The sequence below is a fragment of the Eucalyptus grandis genome, chromosome 6 (genome assembly GCF_016545825.1).
Source record: "Eucalyptus grandis isolate ANBG69807.140 chromosome 6, ASM1654582v1, whole genome shotgun sequence".
In the NCBI taxonomy this organism is placed as follows: Eukaryota; Viridiplantae; Streptophyta; class Magnoliopsida; order Myrtales; family Myrtaceae; genus Eucalyptus; species Eucalyptus grandis.
In genome coordinates, this window is record NC_052617.1 from 48,064,238 (window position 1) to 48,080,177 (window position 15,940).

Genomic DNA, 15,940 nt, shown 5'->3' on the forward strand with positions numbered 1-15,940 from the left:
TATCATTCGTGTATCAGTTTGGGGATTTTCATGATATTAACCCTTAAAAAATTGTCACTATTTCTAGTTACTACAATAACAATGTAAATGAATAACTAAGTGGATAAATTTACTTACCTTTACCAAAAAAAAAAAAACTAAGTGGATAAATCACTTTCATTCTATGGACATTGTTTAAAAGGCCTCGATAGCTATTGAATGGCTTGCTTAAGGGACTGATGAGCACTACCCACCACCATGTATTATTGTTTGTGGTGGATTCAAAAAATTGCATGTAATTTACGTGTCGATATCGGTATAATATGAAAGTTTAGAGAATTTTGAATCAAGGAAAAAAATCAAAATTCATCCATTGAAAATTTTAAGCAAACAAAATCAAAAGTATATTTAGCCACTCTCAAATTTCGTAATACATAATTAAACGCAAGTAATGCATTTTTCTTTTAGTAAGTCCATAATAACATCAGAAAGTAAAATCTCACAACCATTTACGTTGAGATTAATTAAACGGTTGAGATCTGTTACATTTCAAATCCAACGATTATAAGGATGGTGGCCCTCAAGTACCATTAAGTCAATCTCTTTTTACCCAAAAATAGAGTGCAAAAAGTTTCTACGGCGAACGTTGTATCCGAACCCATCTTATGTTAAAAACAGAAAAACAGAAATTTCATAAATCTTCAACAGACATACCAAAAAAAAAAAAAAAAAAAAAAAACAGGAATATCCAGCGGCTGCAAAAAAAGAAAAGAAAAGAAAAGAAAAGAAAAATCAGAAAGGCTTTGCCTTGGGCCATTGCGAGCTTCCCCTTCACAAAGAGCATAACCAACCAAGAAAAAAACCAGGCCAAGGCCGGACCATCGGAGCCGAGCTTGCCGTCGCAAACGAGCAATGGCCGCCTCGACCTCCGTCGTCGCCGGCCTCCCTCAGATTCGCCCTTCCAGAGGCGACCGATTCTCGGCGTCGGGGCTCCACCCGCCGCCGTCGCTGTCGGCGTCCCGCTTGGCCGCCTCCGCCTCCTTGGCCCGCCCGAATTCGCTCTGCCAATCCATCTACGCGTCCAAGAGGTGCTCGTCTTTCAACCCCTTTTCTTTTAATTGCCGACTTCGAATGCCTTCTTTTGCTTCGAGTTGCTCGTCGGTGTCGAAACTGGAATGGCCGAGCGTGAAGCTGGAGTGGTGATCTGTTCTTTAAATCCATTCGTTGGTTATCTATCCAGCTGGTGTTATTCTATTGCTTTACTAGCTGAATTGAGCGGAAAGGAAGTAGGATTGAGTTTCGCAGTGTGTTTTGGTGTTTCTCGTATGCTCTTTATTTTCTGTTTATGCATATCTTGTCATCCTGTAAGTCCTACGAAGTTTTCCTTTTTCTCTGCTTATATATGTTCCTCTTCCTTTCCATTATTCACTTGTTATGTAAATACTTTTATGATACACTGTGTGTGCGAAGCGGAAAGTTGTGAGTAATTAGATATAGTAAAGGAAGAGATAAGATGTGATGCTGAAATTGAAACTGCACTACTTTGGATAAACTAATATTTGGAGTTAAAGAAATCATTGCCTGGCTTAGTCTTATTCTGGGATGATACTTTGAGAATCTACTCAGTATGAAGTTTAGAGGAGAAGAATCGATGAACAAGAATGACCTTAAATATCTGGCATGGAAGAGGATGAAAAGATTGTTTTCTTTGATCGTGTGTGCATATTCTTGATTCTTATTGTGTATAGCCATGTCATTTTTTTTTCCTATTGTATGTTTTTTTTTTGGTAAGAGTTTTTTCCTATTGTATGTTTGCGCTGCAAAATGCGGCTTTTTTTTGTACTAGCATACCATACTTCCAAACTTGACCCTTTTGTTCTTCATTTGTGGTTGTTTTGGATATAGATGGCCATTTGATGTTGTACATAGATGTTCAACTTATCAAAGAAAGAATGATACTTGGAGAAGGAGGTCTTCCGTGTTTAGTAGACGAGTCACCGATCTACATTTTACACAACTGCACAATTGTATTTCATGTTCTCTTAGTCAGCGGAAAGGTCGCCTCAATAGCCAAAGATCTATACCGAGAGCATTCACAGACAAATCTGCTTTTCACTTGTCTAAACTATCCTCCAACAGTGCCTCAGTAAGTTGCTCTTACTATTCCAAGCTTGAGTATCCTGCATTTGCTTCCTTTATGAATGTATTGGTTGTACCATTCATACGCGCACATGTGCATATACCTATCATAAATTCCTTGATTAGTTACCAAATAAAGAGGACCTTGCAGAATATACTTGAGTTTCTAGTTATGTGGGATCCACTATGACTGATCTCTCTTGTGATGCATTGACCTTAACATCATGAATATAGCCTTGCAAGTTAAGCAGTTCAAATTTAGCTGAGAGATGCGGCCTTTTTGGTGGTCTTTGCATGAGTTCTGTTTGAGAATTTTTGGAGTTCTCAGATTAACATGATTATCCAATTTGTTGTGGTACTTCGTTGATCAGCAAAGAGTTGACTGTGCTTTTTGAGCATCCTTAGCCTTTATACACGTTGAGCCTAATAACTGTGCAAGGAATTTTAATGAATATATTACATCTAGCAGTTAATTCTTTTTAGCTTTTTGTAAGAAACTTGTTATGGCTACTCTTAATCTGGTCATAGCAACTGTGGTGGCAAGCATTGTGACAATTTTGGGATCAGTGTGTAGGCTTGATTTGTGATGTGATCGTATGTGCAAATCTGGCTCCATTCAGTATCCCTTTGATGTTTGATTCTTTCTTTATCCCTTCATATTTTTGTACACTTTTGCCTTTATTATTTTCCACAATCCTTTTGATTTATAGTAGGATATCGGAGAAGCCAGAGTTAGCCAGGGGCCATATGTTCATGTTTTCCCTCATTAGTCCATTTTGAATGCATGCTAGATGGAGTCCCTTACTTATGAAACTGGCGATCTTTGTGGAGTAATTCCTGAAGGGTCTAGCATGGAGGATGGTCATATTATTAACTTGTTTGGATATTTTGAGGAGCTGTGTATTTAACTTGAGTGCTCAGAATATATGGCTGATGGTCTAGGCTTGATTTATTAATTTTCAGTGATTTTTTAAAATAAGTTTACTTGTGATGTTCTCTTGCCCTTATTCGGGCATACTGATTGTGTTTCATATGGTTACCCTGTAAAGCATGTTTGTGTTCCTTGTGCAACTGTGGGTCCGGAGGAGCCGCATGCCGCTAGTACAACATGGCCAGATGGTATACTTGAGAAACAAGATTTGGATTTGCTGAATTTTGAAAGTGAAAGAACAGAGTTAGAGGCATTTTTGGGTTCCAAACTTCCACCTCACCCAAAGTTGTACCGAGGACAATTGAAAAATGGCCTCCGCTATCTTATTTTACCGAATAAAGTTCCTCTGAATAGGTATAGTTCCTCTTCTATCGCAATGCTTATGCATCTGATTGTTCATTCGATTCAAGTCCTAGAATTCTTCACCAATTTACAATCATTTATTATGGTATCATAACTTGGCTATATGATAATCAAGAGGGCTTTGCCTGTATTATATCCATTGTGACATCCTTGATGTCGGAGATCTGCATGTTTACATCTAGGTAAACAAAATGTTTTGGTATTTTAGGTTTGAAGCACACATGGAAGTTCACGCAGGATCCATTGATGAGGAAGATGATGAACAAGGAATTGCACACATGATTGAACATGTCGCATTTCTTGGAAGTAAGAAGCGTGAAAAACTTCTTGGGACAGGGGCTCGATCTAATGCCTATACTGATTTTCATCATACAGTGTTTCACATCCATTCACCAACTAGTGCAAAGGTTTGTTTGTTTCACATCCATTTCCTCTTGATTTGATATATGTATATATGCTCCAAGGGTGGTTCAACTATGTAGGTTCTCATTTCTTTGCTTGTCTTTCGAATATAAGTTTTCACGTTTCTGAAATGTTATTTCTCACTAGTACTGAGATTCTGTCATCCACTCTTTTTATGCATGTGCTAACTCTTGGGCTTATGCTTTCACTTTTCTTGCATATGTCAATTTCTTCTCTTGAGTTGGTATACCTGTTTTAGTCCAAATTACTTAAAGAAAAACTTTACTGAGCTTGGCTATGATCTTTCAGATTGTGCTCTTCATGTTTGATTTGTGCAATCGTCCCAATAAGATTATGTTGCCTTATTTGCTGCTTGCAACATATTATTTGGTACTTTTCGCTATCGAGCTTTTTTGCATATACTAAATGTCAATGGCTTATGTTTTCCAGGACTCTGGTGAAGATTTGCTTCCGTCTGTGTTGGATGCTTTGAATGAGGTGTGAAAATTAGTGTATGCTTTATGTGACATCTTCACCAATCTGCATCTCTTTAGCAAACACGTTTTCTGTTACTTAATATCTTTGTGATATCAGCATGGCATCTATTATACTCTCCAACCTCTACTCTTCCTAAGTAGGGAAGAGAAAAGGTAATGGAAGGTAGGGAAAGAATGCACGAGCAATCTAGTTTATTATCCCAGCCTAGTTGAGAATGATAAGTTTATACTGATGTCAGTTGAGACTTTTCTCATTTTTCGGTCAACCTCTATATGCATACAGATAGCTTTCCACCCTAAATTCCTTTCTTCAAGGGTCGAGAAAGAGCGTCGTGCTATACTTTCGGAGTTACAGATGATGAATACGATAGAGTATCGTGTTGATTGTCAGGTATGTCAACTTCATCAAAGATGTTCAGAACTTATGAAGAATCTCTATTCCCCCTTGATATTTTCTTTGTTCATTGGATTACAGTTGTTACAACATCTTCATTCCGAGAACAAGCTGAGCCAAAGGTTTCCAATTGGATTGGAAGAGCAGATTAAGAAATGGGATGCTGACAAAATTAGGAAGTTCCATGAACGGTGGTACTTCCCCGCGAATGCAACCTTGTACATTGTTGGTGACATTGATAACATCTCAAAGACAGTATCGCAGATAGAAGTATGCTTCAGATATACCCAATATGCCATTAATTTTTCCTTTCCTATTGGCATTAGGGGTTTTGATTATTGTATCTGTTCCTTTCTTTGCATCGGTATCTTTCATTTTGGTACTTCCCCTCTAAAACCCATGCTCATTTCGCTATGGCAATTCTCTGTCAGGCTTTTCACCCACTTGACTCTGATGATTATTACCTTTTAGTGGAAATTTGAGCATTAGTTCTATGTTAGATCTGCTAACTTGTATTAGTTGCTTCGATATAGGCCGTCTTTGGACAAACAGCTCTGGAAAGTGAGACACCACCTGCACCAACACCAAGTGCGTTTGGTGCAATGGCTAGTTTTCTTGTACCAAAGCTCCCTGTTGGTCTCTCTGGAAGTTCATCTCATGATAAACCAAGTACTTTAGAGCAGGCTAAGGTCACTAAAAAGGAAAGGCATTCGATTCGTCCTCCAGTGGAGCACAATTGGTCACTTCCGGGAAACCTTACTGATATGAAGGCTCCGCAGATATTTCAGCATGAGCTGCTCCAAAATTTTTCAATTAACATGTTCTGTAAGGTTTGGAATTCTATCATACACCTGGCTCCTAATCATCTTGCATCCACCATAATTTCAACATCTCCTTTTTCTCAACAAATCACATTCTCTCTGTTGCTAGATTTTGATTCATTTTTGGTCAAATCTAATGGGATGTCTTGGGCCCGCTGGGTGCATGAATTCAGTCGTCAATGTTATTTTGTCAGTGGCTGCCTGTTATAACTTTTTCTGATGAAGGGAGAACACTGTCCTATTGAGTGTACCGACATTGATTGTTGATGAAAGGTGACGTAAGGAGTCACTTGCAGTGTCAAATTTTCTAGGAGGTCTAGTTACTTAACTAGAGGAGATGGAAGAATTGCATTGTTGGTTATGGACCAATACATTCACTTTAGAATTGATGTATTGCAAAGATAATATCTTGGTCTCTTCTTGATCAATTTCTTCTTGGACTTAACTCTTACCGTGTCCATCGCAGTTTTTGGGTTAGGTAGATGGACTTGGCTACCTATTTTAAGCACTTCTATTAATGATTTACTGCAGATTCCTGTGAGCAAAGTTCAGACATATGGCGACTTGCGAAATGTTTTGATGAAAAGGATATTTCTATCTGCGCTGCATTTTCGGATTAACACTAGATACAAGGTTGTCTTCTTCTCTTGCATCCTTTACCATTTGAGTTTGGTATAGAGTTATATATCCACTGCAGTTTTGCTTTTGCTCTTTCCTTCAATTTATCAAGTAGAGGATCTCTGGATTTTATGACGTAAAACATATTGAATCTTTAACTGCATTGAGGACCTATATCTTTGGATGTTTTGTTTTTCACCAAATGGATTTGTTTTTATATTTTGCTTTTTACTGAACAGTTGGCATTCTTAAGGTCAATGTGCAGCTTTTGATTAAAGCTGTTTTGCCAATGGATGTTCTTTTCCTTTTAGTTTACAATTTTTTCCTTCTAGCTTCTTGGATTAGAACACTTGATGGTAGATCTTATAATAGCTACACTATGTATACTTGCGGCATGTTTCTAGAAACTCTATGCACTGAAAAGTTTTTTAACTGACTCTTGTTTTTTCTTCAGAGTTCTAATCCACCCTTCACGTCAGTTGAACTGGATCACAGTGATTCTGGGAGAGAAGGATGCACAGTCACCACTCTTACTGTGACTGCAGAACCCAAGAATTGGCAGAGTGCCATTACAGTTGCTGTTCAAGAGGTTTGTTATTATGTCATTCTCAATCTATTTACTAGTGGCATTGACCAGGGATTCTAGGAATTTGGAACAGAAATTACCATTCTTTTGGTTTGATGACATGATTTGACATTCTAATGCTTTTACATGATTCTTCTTTTGGTCGTGCATTTCTTCAAAGCTTCTGTGAAGACGAACTTTAATACTCTCTTGATGGCGATGATAATAACTCCTTTTGATCACGACAATGTTTTTACTGCATTTTCTCTCCTCTGCCTTTCCTGGCTGTAGCATGTGATATAACTTTTTTGGTTTAGGTTCGACGGTTGAAGGAATTTGGTGTCACGAAAGGTGAACTAACTCGATATATGGATGCACTATTGAAAGATAGTGAACAGCTGGCAGCAATGATTGATAATGTGTCATCAGTAGACAATTTGGATTTTATTATGGAGAGTGATGCATTGGGCCATACTGTAATGGATCAGAGGCAAGGGCATGAGAGTCTGGTTGCTGTTGCTGGAACAGTTACGCTTGAAGAGGTAATTTCTTTCAGATCTATCTGTAACATCAATGACTATTCTCATGCTTTAAGAGGTGGATTTTTGGTCTACTAGAAGGGAAGTTCGTCTGCAATTTTTCGGTGCAGTGAGGACATAGGGACTTATAATATATTACGATGTAGGAACTTATGATATTTTGCAGTCTCCCTTCTCCAAGGCCATCGACCGGTGTTGTCACACACACAAAAGGAGATTCTTTTGTCAGCCACTTTAAGGCACCACATTTTCGTTGGATCAATTTGATGGTTTCACTTTGTCTGTGTTAAACATTGGAAGTGGTGTTTTGATAATGCTTATCTTATGAGCTGATCTGCTGGGTGCTTTTATGGACAGAAAAATTGTTCTCCTTTCCTCTGCAAATGTGCACAATTGACAATGCACTGGCTTTCTGTCAATAGTGGACCTTTTTCTGCCTGAATAGCTCATCTGATTTGAATGACATGTAGACTGACAGTTCACTGCACGTAGTCATGTTGATTATAAATTACCACCCACTCATCCTAAGCACTCTGTTTTTGAGTATCTCCATGTATGCATTGTGCATGTCAATCAGCAAAAGGAAATTTTAATCTACATTATTTTCTCATTTTTTTAAATATGTTTCTTTCATAAAATTGTGGGATGTAGGTCAATGCTGTGGGTGCAAAGGTGCTAGAGTATATTGCTGATTTTGGAAAGCCTACTGCACCTAAACCTGCGGCAATTGTTGCATGTGTCCCCAACAAAGTGCACATAGACGGAGTCGGTGAAGCCGAATTCAGAATATCACCAAGTGAGATTATTGATGCTATGAAAACTGGTATGGAGCAACCTATTGAACCTGAACCAGAGGTATCTATTATCAGAGAACTTTTATTCTGTTCTTTCAAATGTCGGTTGATTTTCGAGGTATTATATCCCTTACTTGATCTCTATTTTTGCAGCTTGAGGTACCAAAAGAACTGATTTCTTCATCCCAGTTGCAGGAGTTGAAGGTGCAGAGAAAGCCATCCTTTGTTCCTTTAACTCCACTTGCAGGCATTTTGAAAATCCATGACAAAGAAACTGGGATCACCCAGTGCCGTCTTTCCAATGGTATTCGTATAAATTACAAGGTAAACTTGGTTCCTTGGGTTATTGTGGTTACATTTCCTCTGTCCCATGAATTCTTGAAAAATGTGGTGTTCATATTTTTATTTTATTATTTGTAACTTCAAAACCAAATTTTCTCAGTTCATTTTCTTCTACTACCTCTTGTAATGGTTGAAAGATATGATAAAAGATCAGTGGTGCACAAAATTAGACTTGTGGTAGAACGCTTGGAGTTTTCCTCCTACATATAACTGTACCCCCTTGACTTTTCATTCATAATTCTGAAATCTTTCTAATGGGTATAATATGATCAAATATCATCTCTGCCAAACACTATCCTGGTGGTTTTACCTGTTATACTCACTTCCTCACTTGGATACAGATTTCACAAAGTGAATCCCGAGGAGGTGTGATGCGACTCATTGTTGGTGGTGGAAGAGCGGTTGAAAATTCTGATTCAAGAGGAGCAGTCATTGTGGGTGTGCGGACTTTGAGCGAGGGAGGTCGTGTCGGCAACTTTTCAAGGGAGCAGGTGTGTATTAAATACAGCAAACCTTCCTCAGCCTCTGGCAGTTCTGTGAGGTGGTTGGTGAAGACATAGGTTGTGTTGAATTTATTCCAATCCCTGAATGAAATTGACTGGTTGTAAAGTGCTTGGGAAATGATTTATACCTTCTCTTTGGCACACACTTTTAAGTATGACTGTTGACTCCATATTTTGGATATATCTCGATAAAAAGTTTGGTTGTGCCTGCAAAACTTCAAATTAATTGGCAAATTTGATCATTCTAGAGAAACTGTTCTTGATCCAGCTGCAACATGTAGTTTTTTCATTTTTCTTCCTTGGAGATTTACTACAATGCAAGATTAAATATTGCTTGTTTTTTCATTTTCAATGCTCCACGGTGGGTTTTGCTCATTTCTTGCAAATATGTCGTACTTACTGCTTGAATTAGCCTTTTGACCTATTCTCAGGTTGTCCAACCTGTAATTAACTTTTATTGCAACTACTTTGAAATGTTCTTTTACACATGCACACACAGATTTGGGGACATGTTAGTATTCTTGTATAATCATTTATACAGGTTAATGTCTTAAAGTTTTCATTTCCCCACTTAGGGAGATGATTAAATACTTAGCGCAAAACATCCCAACTTAGCTGTGGGACAAAAAATGGAGCAAGAAGGGTGCTTCATGTGACGCATCCTGTGTTGTTTTGATAAATGAACTTGCATTATAAGTACAGAATGCATTCTATTTACAGCCCCATACAAGGAGTTAGAAGTGTAACCTATCAAAGAAATATTATCATCTTAATTTAAAAGAAGAGGAAAATAAGAAAGGGCAGTCTAATTTGGTGTACCAGTTATAGGAATTTTTTAGAAGAGATGGAAGGAACTTTGATAAGTTCCACTGGAGATGATTATTCTAAGAATTCAAACATCAGGTGGAGAATATACTCTTTTCATCATTTTCCAATGGAAATCCAGTTATTTCTATCCTGCAAAATCTATTTAGGCTTAAATCGACCATTTGATTGTTCTTTAGCTCTGCCTAATTTAATACTCTTACTACTCTTACTTCAGGTGGAGCTTTTCTGTGTGAATCACTTGATAAATTGCTCCTTGGAGTCAACAGAGGAATTTATCTCAATGGAGTTCCGTTTTACTCTCAGAGACAATGGCATGCAAGGTGCTTTCCAGTTGCTTCATATGGTACTTGAGGTAAATTAGCTGTGACCCTTTTACTGTCTCATGCGAAGTTGTTGGTTCTTTCTTCTACATCTTAGATTTAGTGGATATCTGCATGTGTGGCTGCCACCATAATTTATTATGACTCACAATATTTAGTTACCATGTGATGTCGTTTCCTTCTATTCACACGTGTAATTGGGGTTGCTGAATTGCAGCACAGTGTCTGGCTGGAAGATGCATTTGATAGAGCCAGACAACTATATTTATCCTATTATCGGTCTATCCCTAAAAGTTTAGAGCGCTCAACTGCTCACAAACTAATGCTGGCCATGCTGAATGGAGATGAGCGATTTGTTGAGCCAACACCCATGTCATTACAAAATTTGACCTTGGAAACTGTAAGAGATGCAGTCATGGATCAGTTTGTCGGTGATAACATGGAGGTTTGTAGTTATTACCTGTTAAATTTTTTTCATATGAGGTTTGCAATGAACGGGTCTCCATATAGAATTCCTATTACTTGTGCAGGTTAGTATTGTTGGGGACTTCTCTGAGGAAGAGATTGAGTCTTGTATTCTTAATTACCTTGGAACAGTCAGATCAGCCAGAGAATCTGGAAGAGAGAAGCAATTTGAACCTGTACTGTTTCGGCCATCTACATCTGATTTACAGTCCCAGCAAGTGAGCATCAAAGCTTATGTACTTTCATTTCATTGATGGATATGGGATGTTTTGTTCGAATGATCTGCAATATTTTGAAATGCCTTTAAAGTATTTTACTCTAAAATATGCTAATAGTTTATCCTCTAAATGTTTCGTCTTTTTATCAGGTTTTCTTAAAGGATACTGATGAGAGAGCATGTGCATATATTGCTGGCCCAGCACCTAATCGCTGGGGTTTCACTGTCGAAGGCAAAGACCTTTTTAAGTCGATTACTGAAATTTCAGTTGGCAGTGGTAAGATCTTGTGTGTAAATATTTGTATAGACATGTTAGTCTCAAGCATCTAGATCAAACAGGATAAAGAAAACATGCTTGAACTTTATTTGGAAACTTACGGAATATTGAAGTGGAACAATTAGACCAGGTCTGGACTACATTGTCGAGTGTTTGCAAAGAGTTGACTGGAGACATGGTAAAAACACAAAACCTGTCATCTAAAGCCAAAGTAAGTGTCATTGGATATTTTGTATTATAAAACCTTACTGGATCGTCCTCATGACAAAATGCCTGTCCAAAGCAGAGCTGAGAAGATGGTGACTGAATATGCATTGGCCATTGTTCTATTTGATATTCTATTGGAAGAAGTTGTGTGTCGTGCTCCCATTGTATTGTAGTATTTGAAGTATATGTTAGTCATCCTGTCCTCTACTAACCAACCTTTAGTTAAGAAGTGGGCGTAACGACACTTCCAAAAATATTCCAAATAACAGATTGTGCCAATATTCAATCTGCGGAGAAATATTTTTGCTTGTTAGCTTCACAAGGAGCTGCACAAGTATAGTGGGTTCTTATGCATTAGAATAGTCTCAATTTTGGGGATTATATAATTGGCTATTGAGTCTTCTAGAATAATTTATTAAGATATGTATTGTATTCTCTTTCTGACAATGTTACTGGCGTATTGCCCTTCTATAGTTGCTTGCAACAAAGTAGTAAATTTCTCATGTTTTTCTTTGGAACTTCAGTGAGGAGCTTGTTACGTGTTAATGACATTAACTGAAATTGGATGTGGCTCTTCACAGATGCCCAATCTCATCCAGAGGAAGAATCTGCAGACAAAGATGTTGCTAACAATATGCAGAGGAAACTTAGGAGTCACCGGCTTTTCTTCGGCATCACCATGGGTCTATTGGCCGAGATAATTAATTCAAGGTAAGTCTTTCCAAGCCACTATGGGTCTATTTGAAAAATAGTTTGGCTCTTACTGAACTTACAATGAGAGAAATTCTTTTGACATGATTTGACAGATGAAAAGATAGCTTAAATATGATTTGATAACAAGATGCAACCCTATGATGAAGATGATGGTAAAAGGATGGTCAAAGACCTAAAAATGCTAGATTTGTCACTTCAAAAAATATTTCGAGAACTGGGGTACTTAAGTGAATTTGGTATTGGCCAAAGTATGATGGCGGAACAAAAGTAGCCCACACCACTAAGTGGAAAAACACAAGTTTGGTTGCTCTTGTTTTAGAAGAAAGATTGGAGTACTTCGATAATAGGGAGGATCTAGTGTTAATTGAGCCCAATGATGTAATAGAATGGATGTAGCCAACCTCATTTTTAGGAACTTAGTTTGGTTGTTGTGGAGGCAAAAATTGTTATCTTTACTGGAAATCTGTATATGCAAATGTAGGTATGTTTGGCTTATTCTGGGCCACTTTTGTGCATTTGTAATTGTTAAAACCATCCTTGTGGACTATGATCTCATGTTTCTTGTATGTTACTGTTGTTTATTATTACAATTTTTTATGCTGATGATATTGAACACATCTGTGGATGATTTGAAATGCTTCTTTTGCTTCATGCAGGCTGTTCACAACTGTCAGAGATTCCCTTGGATTGACATATGATGTATCATTTGAATTAAACCTGTTTGATAGGCTTGAGCTTGGATGGTATGTTATCTCTGTAACATCAACTCCGGCCAAGGTATGGGGATCACTAACATTTGTCTAAATACGATGCTTTGGAGCTGCTTTATTGCTGTTACAGCCGTGACTGATCGCTACATCAGGTGCATAAAGCCGTGGATGCTTGCAAGAATGTACTCAGAGGTTTACATAGCAACAAGATTGCCCAGAGGGAGTTGGATAGGGTGAGTTTCCATGGCCAGGGGAATTCCCTTAGCATTTTAGAAAAATGATTGTCATTAGATAGTAGTTGTACATGAAGACATCAGTGAGGCAGATGTTTATTTCTCAAAGTGTAAGATTGATGTCCAAGTGTAAAGGCATGTTGCCTCATCCAATTTGTGCTTCTGATGCAGGCAAAACGGACCCTTTTAATGAGACATGAAGCGGAAATCAAGTCCAATGCCTATTGGCTTGGATTGTTGGCTCACTTGCAAGCTTCTTCTGTTTCAAGGAAGGTAGGCATTTTGTATCATTATTTTCTGTCCCAACATCTTCAAATGGTTGGCTTTTATTATTACCAATGTGCTGATTTATTCACATTAAGCTAACTAAGATGGTGAACAATGATTTGATATATTTGCCCTTGGTCACATGGTCCAGGACATATCATGCATCAAAGATCTTACTTCACTATATGAAGCTGCGACTATAGAAGACATATACCTTGCATATGATCAATTGAAAATTGATGATAGTTCATTGTACTCATGCATTGGGATTGCCGGGGCACAGGCTGGGGAAGAAATTATTGGTAAGCAGTCTTGTTTTAGATTGTGCCTTTCCTTTCCCTTTTATTTGTTTTAGCATTTCCTTGATGAAGATCTTAGGCAGGTATTCATTTGTTTGTGTGCTGTTTTAATGCTATTCATGGATACAGATATCTGGTTAGTAGCTATCCACAGAGTGAACAGTTTCAAATAAGAGTAGGATTTGACCATGAGTTCAAGTCAACAATTGAAAAAGTTTCTTTTCTCGATCTTAATTCACATATAAATTCAGGAACTATGGTCCTAGTCAAACCAAAGATACCTGAGATTGCACTGGTATAATAGAATTATGCAATTCGTTTGAGATACCATATGATTAGGTGTTAAATGAGCAGGCTCCACAAGACCCTTGTACAGCTTCCTGGATTTCTAGAAAACGAGAAATGTGACCTTAGTTGTTCAAATGAATACAAGAAATTGCTCATTGACTTGAAAGGGAGTGTAACTTTCTGGAACAATCTTATAGCAGAGAAGAGGAGTTATTGTCTCCTTTTCCCCCAGTGGTAATCCTTGCTGGAGACTTTGTACTGGGCACTCGTGTCTCTCTGTTTTTCCCCTTAGCGGGGGTGTCGATGGGAGGGGATTTGATTTGATCTGGTGGACGTTGAGAGAAAGAAGACCTTGTGGTGGATCATCTTATATGGCCATAGGTTCACTTCTCCATTGGCCTGATTAAGAGTCATTGAATTGTCTATGTTTCTTTTAGCATTTTATTTAGTCTGTGAGATGAACTGATGTTGCTTTTTTGCAGCTTCATTGGAAGAGGGAGAATCTCAGGAAGAGTATCCCGGAGTCATTCCCATGGGGCGTGGTTTATCTACAATGACACGACCGACGACATGATGACCTTGCGCCACACGTGTTCTTGTTGTGTACCAGTGCATATGGAATTGACAGGTATTTTGCTTGGGAAATGCATGCCTAGAGTCATTTTTAACGGGTTTTATGGATGAAGATTCTTTTTTAGTAAGTATTATATATTTTGACCTTGAAAGTTTGACCTCATTAACAGAGACTCAAATTCAGCCAGTCTCAGTCTCTGTCACATATAGGGGCTTCAGGGTCTATTATTAAACTAAGGGTGGCCAAAGATGACCTTAAAAACAACTACTCCTGTGCCAATCTTTACCTCTCGCTACCTTTTTTCAGATCACTACTGAAATTACCATCCGGAATTCTTTTAGAAGATGAACCGGAAGGTAACTTTTTTCTGTCAACTGCTAGGATGTTGCTTCTCTCACTGATTAGAGATGTAAAATCTTTGTAATTTAGATGTTTGATGGCAACTGTTGTAGGGGTTTAAAATTCCCTGACCTTTGAAGTTTAATATTACAAAGCTTGCTGTTTGAAGGATTGAAACTAAACCTTCATTATTTTACAATGACTGCCTGGGACTGTTTACTCACAGTTTGCACAATGTGAGATGTAATCTGACCCCTTAAGTTCGAGTATCTGCTGCCATAACCTGATCAAAAAATTCCCTCCTGAACATTCTCTCAGTATGAGTACTTGTGTTTTCACTAGCAAATGTCTTACTGGATTCATTTTGTGAGGATCATTAAATGGAAAATGGCTCAGTCAATGATGTGTCTTCTTTATATGAGATCTCCATTGTTGCTACTCTAGTCTTTTTTTCCCTGCCACCACCGTACTGCATTCAGATGTTTGCGTCTGCAATAATATACTTCTTCCCTCACAGATGAGCACAGCTGCCAGGAGGAAGAAAAGATGATATCGAGATGGGTTAATTTGAAGGCGCAATAGCCAAAATTTTGCCCCTTGCTAGTGTTCATAAATGCCCTGTGCTCCCCATTTGGACGTGGCTGAGTTTTAAGTGTAAAGCAACATGCAATAAGGTGGATTTAGATTAGTATATCTAGTTTTCTTCAATCATGTTGGTCCCTCACCATTCTTAGCAGTTTTATAGAAAAAGCTCGTATTTGATTTTGTCAGACGATGTATAATTTATAAACAATAGGAAGATCGTTCTGGCTGAGCAATGCAATTCTTTTTTCCTTTTTATCTCTTCTGGAGAATGAAGATCATGTCCGGCTCTTTTGGCGTATCGTTCGTGTGCTTAATGTGAGTTTTCTCAATTGCAATCCTCAAGTCTCGCCCCTTCCCAAGGAGAATGCTGCTATTCTTATTTCAACTAGCTCCATCATGTCATCTGGTTTCGCACATGTAGGTTGAGCCATTGGAAAGTGGTAGACGAAACAAAGACCTCAATGACCACACTCATTACCCTGACGGCACACCCGGCCCCTGAGCAAGCACCTAGGCCCTGATGTTTGGAGATGGGTTGGTTTGTAGCAGAAAAAAAACTCAGTCTTCTAGTAGTATCAATCTTTTTGTTAAACAAATGAACCCTAAAGTTGATAGTCTAATTGCATATGCCCAGCATGTTCAATGCTAGGGACATTCGAGCCAGAGCCTCTGGCAGAACTCTGTTGATCAACCGGTGGAAAAGGTTTCGGCACAGAAACTGACTCAGGAT

At 38.2% G+C, this 15,940-nt stretch overlaps 1 protein-coding gene across 1 annotated transcript; it reads left to right on the forward strand.

Moving 5' to 3' along the window:
• Positions 1-804: 804 nt before the first annotated feature.
• LOC104452153 (stromal processing peptidase, chloroplastic) lies at positions 805-15,465 on the forward strand. The gene is made up of 25 exons (XM_010066664.3): positions 805-1,067; positions 1,885-2,125; positions 3,168-3,403; positions 3,621-3,819; positions 4,265-4,312; positions 4,595-4,702; positions 4,787-4,975; positions 5,239-5,535; positions 6,058-6,159; positions 6,599-6,733; positions 7,027-7,251; positions 7,900-8,103; positions 8,196-8,366; positions 8,726-8,875; positions 9,930-10,067; positions 10,253-10,480; positions 10,566-10,718; positions 10,868-10,994; positions 11,783-11,912; positions 12,572-12,692; positions 12,778-12,858; positions 13,030-13,131; positions 13,277-13,427; positions 14,195-14,340; positions 15,143-15,465. Exons 1-24 carry the CDS (start codon positions 892-894, stop codon positions 14,284-14,286), a joined length of 3,804 nt encoding a protein of 1,267 aa, XP_010064966.2. The 5' UTR covers positions 805-891; the 3' UTR covers positions 14,287-14,340; positions 15,143-15,465.
• The last annotated feature ends 475 nt before the right edge of the window (positions 15,466-15,940 follow it).

Excerpts from the sequence above, each read along its gene's own strand:
- LOC104452153 (XM_010066664.3), top strand. The coding sequence starts at position 892 with ATGGCCGCCTCGACCTCCGTCGTCGCCGGCCTCCCTCAGATTCGCCCT. Across the intron at positions 4,703-4,786 it reads AGTATCGTGTTGATTGTCAG|TTGTTACAACATCTTCATTC; the intron begins GTATGTCAACTT and ends ATTGGATTACAG. Across the intron at positions 11,913-12,571 it reads GCCGAGATAATTAATTCAAG|GCTGTTCACAACTGTCAGAG; the intron begins GTAAGTCTTTCC and ends TGCTTCATGCAG.